We start from the raw sequence: 22,368 nt of genomic DNA, 5'->3' as shown, positions 1-22,368 counted from the left end.
TTATCAAGGAAGGCTTACTGGGCTAGTTCAAGAGCTGGGCGAGTCGAACTAGCCACAAACACACCACCTATGTATGGGAGTGGTTACAACTACATAACGTGACCATGGTTGGTAGTGGTTCCTGTGTATGGACCTGAATGTTCTCTAATGGAGACTGTGTAGATCTTGGACTGCTTGTTGGGAGGTCCTGAGTGTGGACTGGATCCCTGAATAGCACACTGTGAGGCCATGGATCTGAAGACCTGTGTGTTGGGAGATCCTGGGAGTAGGATCGGATCCCTGTTAGCGCACTGAGAGACTTGTGTGTTGGATGGTCCCAGGTGGGGACGGATGTCCTGAACAGCACACAGTGGCCTGTGTTGGAAGAGTTGGGAGTAGGACTTCCTGAATATCACAACCTGTGTTGGAAGTCCTGGGAGTAGGATTCCTGAAGAGCACATGGAGAGGTGTGGATGCAGAGTCTGCAACGGCACTGCACTGGGAGAGCTACAGCCCGTCTGAGGATCTGGACTGTCAGGTGGCCTAGTGAGCAAGGCATTGTCTGGGATGGTGATCCCAGGTCGGCAGCTTCCCTGAGAGCGAGAGGGGACTGACAGGAATCAGCGTGTGGAGCAGGAGCTCCTGGAAGGTAACGCAGAGTATGGGGAACTGTGTGCACTGACGGGGTCAGTAATGAACTGTGTGGTCTCCCACAGTAACTGGATGAAGTGAGGTCCAGCGTGTTTAGAGACTGAATCAATGTTGTGTGCGCTATATGACTAGAGACATTGATACGGTGTACGGACACCCCCGGGAACTAGTCAAGGAGGGCTGGCGGGTGTAGTGTCTGAACTGTGAGTTAAAGCCGTATATGAAATATTGAAGTTAAAGCCGCAACTTAACCCCTTCATGACCTTCGGATTTTCCGTTTTTCCGTGTTCGTTTTTCGCTCCCCTCCTTCCCAGAGCCTTAACTTTTTTATTTTTCCGTCAATATGGTCATGTGAGGGCTTATTTTTTGTGGGACGAGTTTTTCTTTTGAACGACATCATTGGTTTTACCATGTCGTGTACTAGAAAACGGTAAAAAAATTCCAAGTGCGGTGAAATTGCAAAAAAAGTGCAATCCCACACTTGTTTTTTGCTTGGCTTTTTTGCTAGGTTCACTAAATGCTAAAGCTGACCTGCCATTATGATTCTTCAGGTCAGTACGAGTTCATATGCATGTAGGATAGCTGCGGAGACACCATCACGTGTTTCTCAACGCAAGCAGTGAATAGCCAGACCTTTCCCCGGGAAGGAACAACCACGGGAAGGGCAGCATCCAGTAAAGGAAAACATCCAATACAGGAAAACCACCTATGCCAAGCATGGTATCCATCCACAGACAGCTGTTTCGGGGTGTTTGCCCCTCATCAGTGTGGAATAGGAATCTGGCTATTAGGAGCAGTGCCTAGTAAAAGGCTGTGAAGGAACAGATGATTGGCCTCGGGGAGACCAAAACATCCAACACCGCGGAGACACCATCACGTGTTTCTCAACGCAGTGATCCAGAACACTGCCCCCATCCCTTATGGGAAATATGCAAATGCATGTAGGATAGCTGCGGAGACACCATCACGTGTTTCTCAACGCAAGCAGTGAATAGCCAGACCTTTCCCCGGGAAGGAACAACCACGGGAAGGGCAGCATCCAGTAAAGGAAAACATCCAATACAGGAAAACCACCTATGCCAAGCATGGTATCCATCCACAGACAGCTGTTTCGGGGTGTTTGCCCCTCATCAGTGTGGAATAGGAATCTGGCTATTAGGAGCAGTGCCTAGTAAAAGGCTGTGAAGGAACAGATGATTGGCCTCGGGGAGACCAAAACATCCAACACCGCGGAGACACCATCACGTGTTTCTCAACGCAGTGATCCAGAACACTGCCCCCATCCCTTATGGGAAATATGCAAATGCATGTAGGATAGCTGCGGAGACACCATCACGTGTTTCTCATCGCAAGCAGTGAATAGCCAGACCTTTACCCGGGAAGGAACAACCACGGGAAGGGCTGCATCCAGTAAAGGAAAACATCCAATACAGGAAAACCACCTATGCCAAGCATGGTATCCATCCACAGACAGCTGTTTCGGGGTGTTTGCCCCTCATCAGTGTGGAGTAGGAATCTGGCTATTAGGAGCAGTGACTAGTAAAAGGCTGTGAAGGAACAGATGATTGGCCTCGGGGAGACCAAAACATCCAACACCGCGGAGACACCATCATGTGTTTCTCAACGCAGTGATCCAGAACACTGCCCCCATCCCTTATGGGAAATATGCAAGGTGGTTTTTCTGTATTGGATGTTTTCCTTTATTGGATGCTGCCCTTCCCGTGGTTGTTCCTTCCCGGGGAAAGGTCTGGCTATTCACTGCTTGCGTTGAGAAACACGTGATGGTGTCTCCGCAGCTATCCTACATGCATTTGCATATTTCCCATAAGGGATGGGGACAGTGTTCTGGATCACTGCGTTGAGAAACACGTGATGGTGTCTCCGCGGTGTTGGATGTTTTGGTCTCCCCGAGGCCAATTATCTGTTAGCGCTATCTCACAACAGCAATGTAACATAATGTCAGAGCATCCTTACAGTTATATGAAAAAGTTTGGGCACCCCTATTAATCTTAAGCTTAATGTTTTATAAAAATTGTTTTTTTTGCAACAGCTATTTCAGTTTCATATATCTAATAACTGTTGGACACAGTAATGTTTCTGCCTTGAAATGAGGTTTATTGTACTAAAAGAAAATGTGCAATCTGCATTCAAACAAAATTTGACAGGTGCATAAGTATGGGCACCCTTATCATTTTCTTGTTTTAAATACTCCTACCTACTTTTTACTGACTTACTAAAGCACTTTTTTTGGTTTTGTAACCTCATTGAGCTTTGAACTTCATAGCCATGTGTATGCAATCATGAGAAAAGCTACTTAAAGTGGCCACTTGGCCATCTCCTCCGAAGAGTGGCATCATGGGCTCCTCAAAACAACTGTCAAATGATCTGAAAACAAAGATTATTCAACATAGTTGTTCAGGGGAAGGATACAAAAAGCTGTCAGAGATTTAACCTGTCAATTTCCACTGTGAGGAACATAGTAAGGAAATGGAAGAACACAGGTACAGTTCTTGTTAAGGCCAGAAGTGGCAGGCCAAGAAAAACATCAGAAAGGCAGAGAAGTAGAATGGTGAGATCAGTCAAGGACAATCCTCAGACCACCTCCAGAGAGCTGCAGCATCAACTTGCTGCAGATGGTGTCACTGTGCATCGGTCAACTATACAATGCACTGTGTTTTTTTGCTGCCATGCATAACGCCTTTTTGTATGACCAAACAACTCAATCTTGGTTTCATCAGTCCACAGGACCTTCTTCCAAAAATAAATTGGCTTCTCCAAATGTGCTTTTGCATACCTCAGCCAACTCTGTTTGTGGCGTGCTTGCAGAAACGGCTTCTTTTGCATCACTCTCCCATACAGCTTCTCCTTGTGCAAAGTGCGTTGTATAGTTGACCTATAGGTGCACATATAGTTGAACTGTATGTGCTGTGATGTCTCTTGTGTTTGCAATGTTATGAACCTGTATTGTTCTCTGTTCTTTACACTGCCATATTAGTGTGCATATGTTAGAGGTAGGGGCAGAAGGGGTTACTTCTTTAGGTGGCCTGGACTTGCAGCCTCAAGGGAGCAGGAAGTTCCTGCTTCTGGAGCAGCATCTGGAGTCAAGGACTCCCCTGAAGGGGAGAGAAAGTGCTGCCCCGGACCCATGGGTAGTGAAGTGGCCACAGGACTACGTAGGTGCCCTGCTGAACGGACTTTAAGCCGCCAGATTTCGGCATATGTGTGTCCCTGTCCGGGACAAAAGAAGCCCCTGTCTGGGGCATGTGTGTCCCCGTTTGGGACAGTAGGGACCACCGGCTGGGGAGACTGTCAGGCACCGAGACTGGGTGAGTGCTCAGCCGAAGGGACTATAAGAGTCCAGATACCGGCCCCTGCAGCATCTCCACTACTAACTGCTGCTGACACTGCAGTTAAGAGGAATAGGGAAAGAGCAGGAAGTTTTCCTATATTTACTGCAACTACCTTTTTTACCTTTTTCTTATCCCGTTTATCCTACAAAATAAAAGTTATCCCTGTTGGATTATAACTGTTTTCTTGGATCCCGATTGTCTGGACTGCAGTGACTGAGGGGAAGAGGTAACTTGTCTGGGGGCTGCATCTGCCCTGTGTTTTTCATGTACAAGGTCCCAAGGTGTATACTGACTCTGGCTTTGTTGACTCGGCTGGGACTACTGCCCCGGGCCACCTTGTTACATGTGCAGGGAGGCCTCCAGCCTCCCTGCGGAGATGGACATGCAGCGCTTCTTTCCAGACCGCAGTGTGTCTATTTATCTTGCGGTGATTCCGCATGGTTCAATGAACACATGCGGAATCACCCAAGTTCAAAGGCTGGCAGCGCTTTGGATGGACAGGACATGTGCTGCGACCTTAGGAACATACCCTTAATGCTCCTACATAGGTGTGTGTGGGTGTGTGTGTGTCTGTTTAATATTAATGGCTGAAGAAGTTGAACAGGGAAATTACATTTTTTTTAAATAATATATCTTTATTTAGCTCTATGGATTTACAAAAACACAAGAAAATCCTCATAAGAACTGCGTGGATTTTCAAATGTGGTTTCTGCCAAGAGAGGCAGAAACCGCGCAAAATTTTACACAAGCAAATCCGCAATGTGTGCACATAACATGAGGCTAAAAAAAAGGAGAAAGTTCTCACAAGGGTGATGTCATGTGACTCCTCCCCACATGTGACTAATCACATGACTCTGACATCACACAGGTCCTGTCCCCAGACGGCTGTGCCGCTCTGCAGGAGGAGGTATGTGTGTGTTCTCGGGGATATGGGGATTATTAACCCCTTTAGGACCGGACTGGCTTTGAGGTAAAAGACGATGGAGGTTTCCATGGCGGATTGAGTCTTTTGTTTTTATCTAGTGATGATTGAATGTGATCAGATACTGTGCTGCCATACTCGGGGGGCTAATAGCGGAGCTTCAGATAATATGTTCCGTTCCCCGCGGCTACATGTCTTGCGGAGGTGCGACAGCCACAACACACAGGAATTGCCTAACCGATCGACAGGCGCACCACATGCAGGGATTGTCTAACAGCCACAGGGACTCGAACATATTTTTCAAGCATGCCGCAGACACTCGGTTAGCACACGGGCTTGAAAATACTGTGTCCAAGCACGCTGCTGACACTTGGATAGCATATGGGCAAAACACCATATGCGAGCACGCCGCAGACACTCGGTTAGCACACCGACCTGATAATACCGTATCCGAGCACGCCGCAGACACTCGGTTAGCACACCGACCTGATAATACCGTATCCGAGCACGCCGCAGACACTCGGTTAGCACACCGACCTGATAATACCGTATCCGAGCACTCTGCAGACACTCGGTTAGCACATGGGCATAATACCGTATCTGAGCACGCTGCAGACACTCGGTTAGCACACCGACCTAATAATACCGTATCCGAGCACATCGCAGACACTCGGTTAGCACACCGACCTGATAATACCGTATCCGAGCACACCGCAGACACTCGAGTAATACACGGGCCTGATAACACCGTATTCGAGTACTCCACAGATACTCGGTTAGCACACTAGCCTGATAACACTGTATCCGAGCACACCGCAGACACTTGGTTAGCACATCGACCTGATAATAACATGGACAAAACAGAATTCATCATCTTTCCCCCATCTCACGTGACCCCCCCCCCCCCCAACGAACCTATCCATTACAGTACATAGCTGCCCACTCTCCCCAGTCCCACAAGCTCACTGCCTCGGGGTAATCCTTGACGCTGATATCTCCTTCAAACCACATATCCAAGCCCTTTCCACTTCCTGCCGACTTCAACTCAAAAATATTTCACGAATCCGTACATTCCTCAACCAAGAATCTGCAAAAACCCTAGTCCATGCCCTCATCATCTCTCGCCTTGACTACTGCAACCTCCTGCTCTGTGGCCTCCCCTCGAACACTCTCGCACCCCTCCAATCTATTCTAAACTCTGCTGCCCGACTAATCCACCTGTCCCCCCGCTATTCCCCGGCCTCTCCCCTCTGTCAATCCCTTCACTGGCTCCCCATTGCCCAGAGACTCCAGTACAAAGCCCTAACCATGACGTACAAAGCCATCCACAACCTGTCTCCTCCATACATCTGTGACCTTGTCTCCCGGTACTTACCTGCACGCAACCTCCGATCCTCACAAGATCTCCTTCTCTACTCCCCTCTTATCTCCTCTTCCCACAATCGCATACAAGATTTCTCTCGCGTATCACCCCTACTCTGGAACCTTCTACCACAACACATCAGACTCTCGCCTACCATCGAAACCTTCAAAAAGAATCTGAAGACCCACCTCTTCCGACAAGCCTACAACCGGCAGTAACCACCGATCAACCAAACCGCTGCATGACCAGCTCTATCCTCACCTACTGTATTCTCACCCATACCTTGTAGATTGTGAGCCCTCGCGGGCAGGGTCCTCTCTCCTACTGTACCAGTTATGACTTGTATTGTTTAAGATTATTGTACTTGTTTATATTATGTATACCCCTCCTCACATGTGAAGCGCCATGGAATAAATGGCGCTATAATAATAAATAATAATAATAATACCGTATCCGAGCACACTGCAGACACTCGGTTAATACACAGGCATAACACCAATGTATCCGAGCACGCCGCAGACACTCGGTTTGCACATGGGCCTGATATCACTGTATCTGAGCACGCCGCAGACACTTGGTGAGGACACGGGCCTGATAACACCATATTTGAGCACGCCGCAAACACTTTGTTAGTACATTAACCTGATAATACCGTATCCGAGCACGCCGCAGACGCTCGGTTAGCACACGGACCTGATAATACCATATCCAAGCACACCGCAGACACTCGGTTAGCACACAGGCCTGATAACATCACTGTATCCGAGCACGCCGCAGATACTCGGTTAGCACACTAGCCTGATAACACCGTATCTGAGCACGCTGCAGATACTCGGTTAGCACACAGGCCTGATAACACCGTATCCGAGCACACAGCAGACACTCGGTTAGCACAGGGGCCTGATAACACCGTATCCGAGCACACTGCAGACACTCGGTTAGCACAGGGGCCTGATAACACCGTATCCGAGCACACTGCAGACACTCGGTTAGCACAGGGGCCTGATAACACCGTATCCGAGCACATTCGCTCATCACTATCTCTTACATCATCATTTTTCAAGAGACATAATGTTTTCAATGTTTTCGGGATTTGAGGCTGTGACAGTTTATTTTTTTCATCCCGAGTCGATGTTTTTATTGATATGACTTCGGGGCAGACACGATGTTTTCATTGCACGTCATTACCTTTTCTCGTGTTGTTCCAGCAGCAAAAAACCCTCCACAATTCTGACTTTTTAAAAAAAATTTCTCGTTATGCCATTTACTGATTGGAATCATTAATTTTGTACTTTGATCGGACTTTTACAAACACACAAATTTTTAATGGATGAAAAGGAGGGTGATTCGAACTCTTACATTTTTTTTTTTATATTTTTTTTCACTGTATTTGTTTTTTCCCTTAGGCGACCTGAACCTGTGATTACCTGATCACTTGTGCTATATACAGCTGTGCCACAGCATTTAAAGTAAAGTCCTGTAATGAGCAAGCACCGACTTCACTTCCAGTAGGCGACGACGTATTACAGGTAGGAGCAAAGTGCGCCTGCGCTTCAACTGTGGATGCGCAGGATTTGTAGCGACCGGTGGATGACGTAGGACGTGTCATGCACATCCGTCAAATCATGGGGGACGGCAGCTGTAGAGATTGAACAGTTGCTGAGAAAAGAAAAAAGGCACCCATCCGACCGGACCTTATACCAGAGGTACAGTATATAAGGTATTTTGGGGCAGATGGGGCTTAAATACAGGTCGATGGACTGTGTTAATAGAACAGTTAAAGGAGGTGACTTCAGTTTAAATTGAGAAAACCTGGTGACAAGTTCCCTTTAACAGCCATAAGCGGAACTCTGCTCCACTCGCTACAGAGGCAGATAATGGCTGAATAACACAACCATTAGCTGCCAAGAATGATGTTGGTTCAGATATATGTCAGGAAAGTGTTATTGATGTCATTGTAGTTTAAGTATAACTTAATGATATCATTAAATATGTCACATGACCATTGTTGCCGTTGATGGCATTCAGCAGTCTCATGGTGTACATACTATTATCAGCACTCCAGCCAGTAATTAACTGTAGCCATCATGTGCCAAAGTGACCGACTGACATAACAAGTTATCTGACTCCTAGATCCATACAGAAGAGAGAAGGCGACATCCACACTTTATATCTCTAATATATCTGCAGTAATTGTACCATTTACTATGGAATTTATGTCATTGTTATATCGTCTCATCTTCTCTCTATTCAGATTCCTATGAAAAAAAAGGATCCTCTGCTAATAAATTCTATATGAAATCACTTTCCCGATTGACTCGTCAAGGATGAGTAAGGACAGAGACAAGATGGCGGAGAGGATATTAAATGTCACCCTGGAGATAATCTTCCATCTTACTGGAGAGGTGAGAGGCTCTGATGTCATCACATGACCTCATTATCCATGGGAATAACAGGGGATATGATCAGAGAGATGATGGACTCTGAAGATGTCTGTAGTGATATTATTAATGTCTCCACACTCAGGATTACACAGTAGTGAAGATCTCTAGTGATCACTGTCAGGCCTCTGTGTCTGAAGGACGGGGAGGAACCCTGAGCCCAATCCTGGAGCCTCCACCTCCCCCCCGGATACATGAGGACATCAATGACCAGAAGATCCTAGAACTCACCAACAAGATGATTGAGCTGCTGACTGGAGAGGTGACACTGCTGGGAATGCTGGGACATTATACAGGACAGCACTAGAGGATTCTGGGTGATGACGGTGTCATTGTGTGTGTCAGGTTCCTATAAGGTGTCAGGATGTCACCGTCTATTTCTCCATGGAGGAGTGGGAGTATCTAGAAGGACACAAGGACCGGTACCAGGAGGTGATGATGGAGGAGCACCGGCCCCGCACATCACCAGGTAATAGACAGGACTAAATACACACGGCCTATAATTCTCTGTATGTAATAATGATGTCAGTCCTGTCTGTGTCTCCTCAGTTCTCTCCAGTATGAGGACAACCCCAGAGGGATGTCCCGCTCCTCCTCCTTCTCCACAGGACCATCAGGTAGGTGGAGATCTCCCTATGATGTGTAGTGTTGTGAACTGTGTTTCTGGGCTCCCTCTTGTGGTCACAAGCGGTATTGTATAGTTTCTGGCTTGGACATCAGCTGTTTCGTTAGGGCTGTGGGTGTTCCCTATTTAGCCCTCTTGGAGCCTCAGTCTTGTGCCGGTCATCAATGGATTCAGTCCAAATCTGTTTCTTCCTGATTCCTGCCATCTGTCTCTAGCAAGAGAAGCTAAGTGTTGTTTGCATACTTTGGATCATTTGTCTTATTCATGTTTTTTTGTCCAGCTTGCCAAAATGTGATTTTCTTGCTTGCTGGTAGCTCTAGGGGTGCTGATATTCTCCCCTCACACCGTTAGTCGGTGTGGGGGTTCTTGAATATCCAGCGTGGATGTTTTACAGGGTTTTCTGCTGACCGCATAGTCCACTTCCTATTTTCAGCTATCTAGTCTTAGTGGGCCTCACTTTGCTGAATCTGATTTTCATCTCTATGTTTGTGTTTTCCTCTTACCTCACCGTTATTATTTGTTGGGGGCTTCCTATATCTTGGGGTTAATTTCCCTAGAGGCAAGTGAGGTCTTCTTTTCCCTCTAGGGGTAGTTAGTTCTCCGGCTGGCTCGAGACGTCTAGGAATTGTGTAGGTATGTTCACCGGCTACTTCTAGTTGTGTGTTAGGATTAGGTATGCGGTCAGCCTAGTTACCACCTCCCTAGAGCTGGTTTTTAGTTTTGCAAACCTAGCAGGAATACAAGAGATCCTTTCCCACTAGGATCATAACAGTATGACCGGCCAAAAAGGAAATGTTTAATGCATTGCAGAAGCGGGATCAAAAAGGAAGTTCTGAGTAGATTTTTTTTTTTGCTGCAGTCTGTCTAGCTTCTTTCATCCCCTTATACTCTGAGTGGCCTTGAGCTCTGAGGCAGACATGAATGTTCAGAGTCTGATTTCTAGTGTGGATCAGCTTGCTGCAAGGGTGCAAGGCATTCAGGATTTTGTCACTCGTAGTCCTATGTCTGAGCCAAAGATACCTATTCCTGAGCTGTTCTTTGGAGATAGATCTAAGTTCCTGAATTTTAAGTATAATTGTAAATTGTTTCTGTCTTTGAAACCTTGTTCCTCTGGTGATTCTGCTCAGCAGGTTAAAATTGTTATTTCTTTCTTGCGTGGCGACCCTCAAGATTGGGCCTTCTCTCTGGCGCCAGGAGATCCTGCATTGGTGAATGTTGATGCGTTTTTCCTGGCGCTTGGATTGCTCTATGAGGAGCCTAATCTTGAAAATCAGGCAGAAAGGGCTTTGCTGGCTATCTCTCAGTGTCAGGATGAAGTTGAAGTGTATTGTCAGAAATTTCGGAAATGGTCCGTGCTTACTCAATGGAATGAGTGTGCTCTGGCCGCAAATTTCAGAAATGGTCTTTCTGAAGCAATTAAGAATGTGATGGTGGGGTTTCCCATCCCTACAAATCTGAATGATTCTATGACTCTGGCCATTCAGATTGATCGGCGTTTGCGGGAGCGCAAATCTGCTAATCCTCTGGCGGTGCTCTCTGAACAGACACCTGACTCTATGCAATGTGATAGAATGTCTGTCATCTGGGTGGTGTGTGATCGTTTTTCTAAGATGGTCCATTTGGTCTCCTTGCCTAAGTTGCCTTCCTCCTCTGATTTGGTTCCTTTGTTCTTTCAGAATGTGGTTCGTTTGCATGGCATCCCTGATAATATTGTGTCTGACAGAGGATCCCAGTTTGTGTCCAGATTCTGGCGATCTTTTTGTGCTAAGATGGGCATTGATTTATCTTTTTCGTCGGCTTTCCATCCTCAGACTAATGGCCAAACCGAGCGAACTAATCAGACGTTGGAAACTTATTTAAGATGTTTTGTTTCTGCTGATCAGGATGATTGGGTGACTTTCTTGCCACTGGCCGAGTTTGCCCTTAATAATCGGGCTAGTTCTGCTACTTTGGTTTCGCCCTTTTTCTGCAATTCTGGTTTTCATCCTCGTTTTTCCTCGGGTCAGGTTGAGCCTTCTGACTGTCCTGGGGTTGATTCTGTGGTGGATAGGTTGCAGCGGATTTGGAACCATGTGGTGGACATTTTGAAATTGTCACAGGAGAAGGCTCAGCGTTTTGCCAACCGCCGCCGCGGTGTGGGTCCCCGACTTCGTGTTGGGGATTTGGTTTGGTTGTCTTCTCGGTATGTCCCTTTGACGGTCTCCTCTCCTAAGTTCAAGCCTCGCTTTATCGGTCCTTATAAGATTTTGGAGGTTCTTAACCCGGTGTCTTTTCGTTTGGACCTCCCGGCGTCGTTTACCATTCATAATGTGTTCCATAGGTCTTTGTTGCGGCGCTATGTGGTGCCTGTGGTTCCTGTTGTTGAGCCTCCTGCTCCGGTGTTGGTTGAGGGCGAGTTGGAGTACGTGGTGGAGAAGATCTTGGATTCTCGTATCTCTAGACGGAAGCTTCAGTATTTGGTTAAGTGGAAGGGCTATGGTCAGGAGGATAATTCCTGGGTTGTCGCCTCTGATGTTCATGCGGCCAATTTGGTTCATGCCTTTACGCTGCTCATCCTGATCGCCCTGGGGGTCTTGGTGAGGGTTCGGTGACCCCTCCTCAAGGGGGGGGGTACTGTTGTGAACTGTGTTTCTGGGCTCCCTCTTGTGGTCACAAGCGGTATTGTATAGTTTTGTCTTTATTCTGGCTTGGACTTCAGCTGTTTCGTTAGGGCTGTGGGTGTTCCCTATTTAGCCCTCTTGGAGCCTCAGTCTTGTGCCGGTCATCAATGGATTCAGTCCAAATCTGTTTCTTCCTGATTCCTGCCATCTGTCTCTAGCAAGAGAAGCTAAGTGTTGTTTGCATACTTTGGATCATTTGTCTTATTCATGTTTTTTTGTCCAGCTTGCCAAAATGTGATTTTCTTGCTTGCTGGTAGCTCTAGGGGTGCTGATATTCTCCCCTCATACCGTTAGTCGGTGTGGGGGTTCTTGAATATCCAGCGTGGATGTTTTACAGGGTTTTCTGCTGACCGCATAGTCCACTTCCTATTTTCAGCTATCTAGTCTTAGTGGGCCTCACTTTGCTGAATCTGATTTTCATTTCTATGTTTGTGTTTTCCTCTTACCTCACCGTTATTATTTGTTGGGGGCTTCCTATATCTTGGGGTTAATTTCCCTAGAGGCAAGTGAGGTCTTCTTTTCCCTCTAGGGGTAGTTAGTTCTCCGGCTGGCTCGAGACGTCTAGGAATTGTTTAGGTACGTTCACCGGCTACTTCTAGTTGTGTGTTAAGATTAGGTATGCGGTCAGCCTAGTTACCACCTCCCTAGAGCTGGTTTTTAGTTTTGCAAACCTAGCAGGAATACAAGAGATCCTTTCCCACTAGGATCATAACAGTGTAGACGGCTGTGACGTCCTTGTGTTCAGTCTTGTTTTCTCCTCCAGTATTATATGGTTTATACTTGTGTAATGAGAGCGGTGGAGACGGCAGGATCACAGCTGACCACAGACATCACATGTCCGGATCTTCTCATTATTATTCCCGGGGACTTCTCAGATCATCGGGGACTTTTACAATATTTGTTTTGCAGCTTTTGGATCTGGATAAAGATCTGAACAATATTAATGGTCCAGAGGAAAATGTGAGGGGCGATCAGCGGTGTAAAGAGGAGACCCCTAATGTGAGGGGCGATCAGCGGGGTAAAGAGGAGACTCCTAATGTGAGGGGCGATCAGGGGTGTAAAGAGGAGACCCCTAATGTGAGGGGCGATCAGCGGTGTAAAGAGGAGATCCCCACAGACCACTACCCAGGTGAGGGTCTTTAGATGAATATTCACTTTCAGAACAATGTGAATTGAGAATGATATTCTCCTGTTATATGTGAGGTCACAGGTCATCATATATAATATGGATAATAATCTACAGCTGGAGATGGAATTTTACTTATGTGAGTGGCTGATTTCTTCATCATCTGACGTCAGTTCTGATGAAGGAAATGTATTTGTCCAATTTTGGCCTCAGAAACCATCAGCTCCTATTAATCAGATGTGTAGTGACAGAATACAGAACATGGAGACATCCCCCAAATAACCGTGACTGACAGTCGGGCTTTTCCATAATGATGGGAGTGCAGATGGCTCTGATCTTAGTCTTTACCCCTAAGATGCTGCATTTAATACCAATCATGGACTTAGGTGGTATAACAATGGCTGCCGTAATCTCACTGGTAATGGTAGGCACACCAGAGGTGACAGTAGTAGACACACCAGAGGTGACAGTAAGACCAGCCATCAGAGCCATAGCACCAATAGAGCAGATCGAGACAGATCACTCAGGTAATATGATTTTGCCCCCCAAATCTGGTTTCCTTGGTGAGTGATCGTCGAGAAAGTTCACCCTTGTAATAGGTCATTATCTTGTTTGCTTATTTATTAGGTGAGGCCTAGGAAATGCGTTGGAAATCTTAAACATAAAGAGTGTGTACTTTGCGGAGAAGGATTATTTGTCTCACAGCAGAAAAAAACTCTGCTGTGGTTGTATTGAAAAAATGGTATGTGGAGCATCCCCTAACTTTGCTTTGGAGCTGAGATCAATTACTAAGGGAGAGATAAAAAGTTCTCTAAAAATCCTTAGGGTACTGTCACACTCAGCGACGCTGCAGCGATATAGACAACGAGCCGATCGCTGCAGCGTCGCTGTTTAGGTCGCTGTAGAGATGTCAAACACAGCAGCTCCACAACGATGCAGGAGCGATCCTGTGACGTAACGGTGCCTCACTTATCGTTCTCACAGGTCGTTAGCTCCATGTTTAACATTGCTGATATCGTTGCTTTTGCTGTCAAACACGACGATACACGCCGATCTGACGACCAAATAAAGTTCTGGAGTTCTAGCTCCGACCAGCGATATCACAGCGGGATCCTGATCGCTGCTGCGTGTCAAACACAACGAGATCGCTAACCAGGACGCTGCAACGTCACGGATTGTTGTCGTTCTCGTTGTAAAGTTGCTGAGTGTGAAGGTACCTTTAGTCCACTATGAAGGTGACAATCTCAGGAAGGGAGAAAAAGTTGACAACCTTATCTGATTCCTAAGAATCTGAGATGTCTGGGAGGGAGGTAGGGGTTGTGTCCTCAGATTCCAATTCATCCTAAGGGTACCGTCACACAGTGCCATTTTCATCGCTACGACGGCACGATTCGTGACGTTCTAGCGATATCGTTACGATATCGTTGTGTCTGACACGCTACTGCGATCAGACATCACGCTGAGAATCGTACGTCGTAGCAGATCGTTTGGAACTTTCTTTCGTCGCTTGATCACCCGCTGACATCGCTGGATCGTTGTGTGTGACACCGATCCAGCGATGTGTTCGCTTGTAACCAGGGTAAACATCGGGTAACTAAGCGCAGGGCCGCGCTTAGTAACCCGATGTTTACCCTGGTTACCAGCGTAAACGTAAAAAAAACAAACAGTACATACTTACATTCCGGTGTCTGTCCTCCGGCGTCTCAGCTTCTCTGCACTGTGAGCGCCTGCCGGCCGGAAAACGAGCACAGCGGTGACGTCAGCACTCTGCTTTCCGGCTATGGTGCTTACACAGTGCAGAGAAGCAGAACGCCGGGGGACAGACACCGGAATGTGAGTATGTACTGTTTGTTTTTTTTACGTTTACGCTGGTAACCAGGGTAAACATCGGGTTACTAAGCATCGGGTTAGTAACCCGATGTTTACCCTGGTTACCCGGGGGACTTCGGCATCGCTCCAGCGCCGTGATTGCAAAGTGTGACCGCAGTCTACGACGCTGGAGCGATAATCATACGACGCTGCGACGTCACGAATCGTGCCGTCGTAGCGATGAAAATGGCACTGTGTGACGGTACCCTAAGACAATGGTGCAGGGAGTCACCAGTGCTTCCTGGTGGAGGATACTGATTGGTTGGTCAAAGTGGTCAGGTCCACCCTGGGCATAATAGTTGCAAAAGTTGGTGCAAGATGTAATGTTTGAGGGGCTGGAACAGAAAAAAAGATAAACATTTTTCTTGAATAAGAAGATAAAGGCTCTCATGGAGAAAGACTGAAAGACTTTATGAGACAGTTCTATGGGATAAAGCACAAACATTAGATGTGCTGATAGCCAAGTTCTCTAAAATATCTACCTTGTCCTTTGAGAACATGGGGATTCATACAATTCCTTTACAAAGCAAGGCAGATGGCTACTTAAAAAAATTCCTGGGAATTCTCAGCAGAATCTCTAAAGCAGGCTATCTCTGCGAATTGTACAGCCAGGTTGTCCTATAATTGTCTGGCTATACCAATTGGATAGTCACCTAAGGGATACATTGGCAAGAGAAAATATCCTGTACACTATTACATGAATGCAGGGAACAACTATATTCCTAGTGGATACATCTGTGGATTTGGTGAGATTGGCGGCTAGGTCAGCAGTTCTCTCCAACGTAGTCTGAAGAGCTCTGTGGCTTAAGTACTGGCCAAGTGATATCCATTCAAAGTCCAAACTATGTTCCATCCCATGTGAAGGAGAGTATGATGGCATATTACACAAGGCTGGAGACAGCAAGAAACGGTTTCCTAATTGGCCGAAACCATCATACAGGAGGTCCTCTTAAAGGAGAAGATAAAAGATTTTAGCAAAAATGGCAGCTCCTCTTTGGGAGCAGAACACCCTTCTAATACCATAGTTGGACGATTTTCCGATAGTGGGCAAAAGGATTGAACCCTATGCCTCCCATTTAGCAAATGTCAGAACCACCTTGATGAATCTATGCTGGCTTCTGAATCTGAAGAAGTCGAGGCTAGTTCTATTGGGAGTCCAGATCTTTTTAATCCTTCTCTTAGACTCCGTAAACAAAAGCTGTTTTCTTCCAAAGGAAAAGATAGAAAAGGTGTCGGTCCAGGTTCCAAAGACAATAAACAATCTTACCATGACTCTCATGAAGGCCATGTCATTGCACGGGTTTCTTATATTTTTTATTCAACCAGTCCTCTCGGCTCAGTTGCACACCAAAAGCGAGACAGCTTGACAAACGAAAATGCGCTGAAAGATTGTTTAGAAGAAAGGTTCACCTTTTCCTCGGCTGCAGTCAAGTCTCTCCATTGGTGGTTAAGCATAGAAAATCTATCAAGGCAAAATCTAGTCCCAAGCATCATAACCACAGATGCAAGCTCAAGAGGATGGGGGAGCACATTCAGAAGACCGTCTGGTCTTGGATGGTTGGACAAGGGAGGAAAGGTTAGGGTCCTCTAAAGAGCTACTGGTGGTGAAATATGCGGTGATGCTTTCATTGATACAGAGTCAGCATGTGCGTATCCTATCGGACAACAGAGTAACAGTATCATATATCAATCATCAGGGAGGAACTTGATCCGATTCTCTGACAGTAATCGAGCAAATCATTCACATTTCGGAAGCCCATCTCTCTTCATTAACAGCACTACTCATAAAAGGGAAACAAAACAGCAAGGCAGACTTTTTAAGCTGCACTCGGTTGAGGCAAGGAGAATGGGGCCTGATTCCATCAGTTTTCCAACAGCACCTAGTTTTGGGTGAAAGAAAAGACAATTATCTATCAGTAATAGGATTTTCCAGAACCCATGACAGCACCTTTATATCACCTTCCCCATCACGGATGATTATGGACTTGCTGAATTTTTGGTGTGCAGTTCATGTAGTGTAGAAAGTAATGCATGGTAATGATGGTATTTACGGCTGTATATAACTGTTCATGGAGGTCCCCTTATGCTCTGTAACCCAACTGATGTGGGGTAGAGGTTCTTCCCTTTTTACCCTGCAGGTTTCCTGTCCAAAATGGGTGGATTCTGTCTGTCATGGGGCTGTCATGAGTTCTACAATGGTTTCTTTCCATGAAATGTGGAATTTTTGTGCAGAAGCTGTAAAATCTATAGCCAACTAATGATATCTACAGGGTGGGCCATTTATACGGATTCACCTAAATAAAATGGGAATGGTTGATGATATCAACTTTCTGTTTGTGTCACATTAGTATATGGGAGGGGGAAAACTTTTCAAGATGGGTGGTGACCATGGCGGCCATATTGATGTTTGCCATTTTGGATCCAACTTTATTTTTTCCAAAGGGAAGAGATTTATGTGACACATAAAACTCATTGAGAATTTCACAAGAATAACAATGGTGTGCTCGGTTTTAACTTAACTTTATTCTTTCATGAGTTATTTATACGTTTATGACCACTTATAAAATGTGTTCAAAGTGCTGCCCATTGTGTTGAATTGTTAGTGCAACCCTCTTCTCCCACTCTTGACACACTGATAGCAACACCGCAGAAGAAATGCTAGCACAGGCTTCCAGTGTCCATTGTTTCAGAGGGAGGGAGGCCTGGTGCCCCACAGCACCCATGCGACAAAGCTGAGCTCCCATGACTCCAACCCACAGCACCTCAGCAATAATGGCCACCACACAGCTCCAACACCAAGCGAATAGAGCTAAAAAAAATCATCTTCCACATGTTCTCAGACTGTAAGCTGAGAACAGAAGTAGGCTGAACCCCTCTTGCAGTTTCCTGCTAACTAAAATGTCTGGGCCAAATGGGAGGAGTGCTGATTCACATAAAACAAATACTTCCGTCTTTTCTACCTAAAGATTGATTTTAACCGCTATCGAGACATTGTCTTAACAACTTTTTGTACCATTCCCAAAACTAATAAATACAAGAAATTCTACACTCTTGATGTCTGAAGATCTATCTTGATCTACTGATTACTTTAAAAATTTTGGACTAAAGCTAACGATTTTCTTCTAATTCCAAGGTTCAAGTAAAGGACAAAAAGACGCTGCTTCCACTACTGCTAGATGGCTTAACTGCTGTTCGTGAATTTCACAAAATGATGGGCTGATCTCTTCTGGAGGCCGTAAAGTGCAGTACACAAGCAGGTTCAGGATCCTGGACTGAGAGGTCTTCAGCATCGATAGAGCAGATTTGTAGAGCTGCTACCTGGTCTTCTCCTCACACCTTGCTGAAGCACTATAAATTACATATTGTTGCTTGTCAGGAATTAGTGACCAGTGAAGGAACTAGCCATTAGTGATAAACTCCGTGCACTGAGTAGGAAAGAATGGGCTGTCATCAGTCCGGAACTAGAAAGTATATCGTGGCACAGCTGTGATGGTGCTCAAATAGGTTCCCAGAGCAATAGTATAGTTAGAAATAAAATTTGGCACTCAACTTATGTAGGTACGGTGAAGAATTTTTTATTGCAGTCCAATGTTAATAAACGTTTCTGTCAGCATTGACCTTCTTCAGTATATCGACTGCTGGAGTGTTGTCTTTGTAAGGATCAAGAAACTAATAGTATAGGATAATATACCCAGAATAAGGTAAAAAAGTCCCAGTAAGGAGGATTTATCCTGTAAAAAGGATTTCTAAAAACTAAACTAAATTTTGCATCTTATTTATTTGTATCTGCTGCATCAAAATGTATAAAATACAGGAGCATTGCGGCTTTAAGTCTCCTCATCTCGACATGCTTAACATGTCACTCTCCGAAAGAAGAAACAATACTTCTTGGATCCCGGACAGACGCCTCTCACTCAGCCAAGCCAGATCTCCACTTTGCACTGACGAGGGACAGTACCCCGAAACACAGTGTCTGCAAATTGAGATTCTGGTTTGGCTTTTATCCTAAGTCCTGTGACAAGGCTCGTTAAAGGGTCGACATTGACTGTTAGGATTGCTACTTCCAATAGGTGGCACTAGAGTTCTAGTCCTCTTCCTCTCTGAAGAGACAATTACAATAAGTTTCTAATATTTATAAAAAAAAATTGGACCAATATACTAATATGGCTTCAGCTCCTTCACAACAGGAACAGCTGCCTGGACAGTGAGATGACCTTTATAAACGCTTCAGACTTCCCGCTCAAACTGCTCTCCACCAATCCAGTCATATCTCACCAGATCTGCCTGGTAACAGAGACAACCTGAAAATTCTAGAAAGGGGACTACCACAAGCACACCCCAGAAGGTGTGCGGAATATACCATCAATTACATTGAGGAACGCAATATATGCATACTTGAAGGGGGTATATTAAGGGGTTAAGACTGAAAGATTGGAAGCAATAACATTTAAAGAGAGAAGCTAAGGAGAACCTTTAACCATGAAGGAAAATAGAAGTAGGGGGTGATATAGACCCATCACCCCCCCCCCCCCACGCGATCAGGTGTAAGGGGGGGCCTCTTAGTCACTCAATTGTAATGTCATAAAATGTCAGTACAATTTTTGAGGTTATATTACTCAAAAATAATATATCGTAATCACTTTTTTATTCTTTGCAGATTACTGTACCGGAAGGTCAGAGGGACATCCAAAATCTTCACACTTTAATGCATATGATTGTAATATTCAAAATGTATGTGAGAAGGCCAATATTGAAGATATACCCTCCACCCCTCATATACAAAATGTATCAGCTGATCCTTTTAAACAGATTTTATCTCCTGATTCAGCAAAGACTTTAAAAAAAAAGCTTTACAGATTGGATGTTGAATGTCAAAAAGTTCCCATAGGGGAAAAGCCATATTTATGCTCAGAATGTGGCAAATGTTTTCCCACAAAATCAGGTTTGGTTAGACATCATAGAATTCACACAGGGGAGAAGCCATATTCATGTCAGGAATGTGGTAAATGTTTTAGCCAAAAACCATCTCTTATTAAACATCAAAGAATTCACACAGGGGAGAAACCATTTTCATGTTTAGATTGTGGGAAGTGTTTTACCCAAAAAACAGCTCTTACTAAACATCAAATATTTCACACAGGGGTAAAGCCATTTTCATGTCAGGAATGTGGAAAATGCTTTAGCCATAAATCATATCTTGTTAGCCATGAGAGAATTCATGAAGGAAAGCCATTTTTATGTTCAGAATGTGGGAAATGTTTTGAACAGAAATCACATCTGATTAGACATCACAAAAAACACACAGGGGAGAAACTATTTTCTTGTTCAGAATGTGGGATCTGCTTTAACCAGAAGCATATTCTTATCAGACATCAAAGAATTCATACAGGAGAAAAGCCATTTTCATGCTCAGATTGTGGAAAAGGTTTTACTGTAAAATCAGTTTTGATTAGACATCAAAGAAGCCACAAAGGGGAAAAGCCATATTCATGCTCAGAATGTGGGAAAAGGTTTGAACAGAAACATTGTCTTATTGGACATCAAAGACTTCACACAGGAGAGAAGCCATTTTCATGTTCAGAATGTGGAAAATGCTTTACCGTGAAACCAAATCTGATTAGACATCAAAAAAGCCACACGGGGGAGAAGCCATTTTCCTGTTCAGAATGTGGGACGTGTTTTACTATTAAATCAGAACTGATTAAACATCATAGAAGGCACACAGGGGAAAAACCATTTTTATGTTCAGAATGTGGAAAATGTTTTACCATTAAAATAAATCTTGTAAAACATCAGAAACTTCACACAGGCGAGAAACCATTCTCATGTTCAGAATGTGGAAAATGTTTTACCATTAAACAAAATCTGATTAGACATCAACAAATTCACACAGGGGAAAAGCCATTTTCATGTTCTCAATGTGGAAAATGTTTTAACCAGAAACATCTTCTTATAACACATCAAATATTTCACACAGGGGTGAAGCCATTTTCATGTTCAGAATGTGGGAAATGTTATGTTGTAAAATCACAGCTTGTTAAACATCAGAAAACTCACACAGGGGAGAAGCCATTTTCATGTTCAGAATGTGAGAAATGTTTTACTGTGAAATCAGATCTTGTTAATCATCAGAGAATTCACACAGGGGAGAAGCCATTTTTATGTTCACAATGTGGAAAATGTTTTACTCAGAAACATATTCTTATTAGACATCAAAAAATTCACACAGGGGAGAAGCCATATTCATGTTCACAGTGTGGAAAATGTTTTAATCAGAAAAATGTTCTTATTAGACATCAACAAATTCACTCAGGAGAGAAGCCATTTTCATGTTCAGAATGTGAGAAATGTTTTCTTATAAAATCAGACCTGGTTAATCATCAGAGAATTCACACAGGGGAGAAGCCATTTTCATGTTCACTATGTGGAAAATGGTTTAGTCAGAAAAATGTTCTTATTAGACATCAAAGAATTCACATAGGAGAGAAGCCATTTTCATGCTCAACATGTGGACAATGCTTTATCCTGAAGTCAGATCTTGTTAGTCATGAACAAATTCACATAGAGGGAAGCCAGTTTGATGTTTAGAATGTGGAAAATCAAGTCTTATTGAACATCAAAGAACTCACACAGAGTTGAAGCCATTTTTATGTTTTACTCGATAGACCATACATAGTATATAAACAAGACAGCATAGGGTCGCAGTTGATTCTGTGAAGTAAAACATTTCCCTGTTTAAAAACTGCATCTGTGATCTCATGCTGTCTTGTCTGTATACTCTCTATTGTTTCCTCCACTACCCAGGAGCTGTGGTGTGATCAGACCATGTTCTTAAGGTACCTTCACACTAAGCGACGCTGCAGCGATACAGACAACGATGCCGATCACTGCAGCGTCGCTGTGTGGTCGCTGGAGAGCTGTCACACAGACCGCTCTCCAGCGACCAATGATGCCGAGGTCCCCGGGTAACCAGGGTAAACATCGGGTTGCTAAGCACAGGGCCGCGCTTAGTAACCCGATGTTTACCCTGGTTACCAGTGTAAAATGTAAAAAAACAAACACTACGTACTCACCTTCGCGTCCCCCGGCGTCCGCTTCCTGCACTGACTGAGTGCCGGCCCTAACAGCAGAGCGGTGACGTCACCGCTGTGCTGTGCTTTCACTTTACGGCCGGCGCTCAGTCAGTGCAGGAAGCGGACGGCGGGGGACGCGAAGGTGAGTATGTACTGTTTGTTTTTTTACATTTTACACTGGTAACCAGGGTAAACATCGGGTTACTAAGCACGGCCCTGCGCTTAGTAACCCGATATTTACCCTGGTTACCATTGTAAAACATTGCTGGCATCGTTGCTTTTGCTGTCAAACACAACGATACACAGCGA

General features: G+C 44.9%; 1 protein-coding gene across 1 annotated transcript in view; it reads left to right on the top strand.

Moving 5' to 3' along the window:
• Positions 1 to 21,969, top strand: part of LOC143802525 (uncharacterized) — a 203,578-nt gene extending 181,609 nt beyond the window's left edge. The window contains exons 8-9 of the mRNA XM_077281333.1: positions 7,727 to 7,744; positions 19,929 to 21,969. Of these exons, the coding sequence (XP_077137448.1) occupies positions 7,727 to 7,744; positions 19,929 to 21,574 (1,664 nt within the window). The 3' untranslated portion in view covers positions 21,575 to 21,969. The remainder of the gene's footprint in view (positions 1 to 7,726; positions 7,745 to 19,928) is intronic.
• The last annotated feature ends 399 nt before the right edge of the window (positions 21,970 to 22,368 follow it).

Source organism: Ranitomeya variabilis, chromosome 1 (assembly GCF_051348905.1).
Source record: "Ranitomeya variabilis isolate aRanVar5 chromosome 1, aRanVar5.hap1, whole genome shotgun sequence".
NCBI classification, from domain to species: Eukaryota; Metazoa; Chordata; class Amphibia; order Anura; family Dendrobatidae; genus Ranitomeya; species Ranitomeya variabilis.
This window is presented reverse-complemented; position numbering and strand designations above follow the sequence as displayed.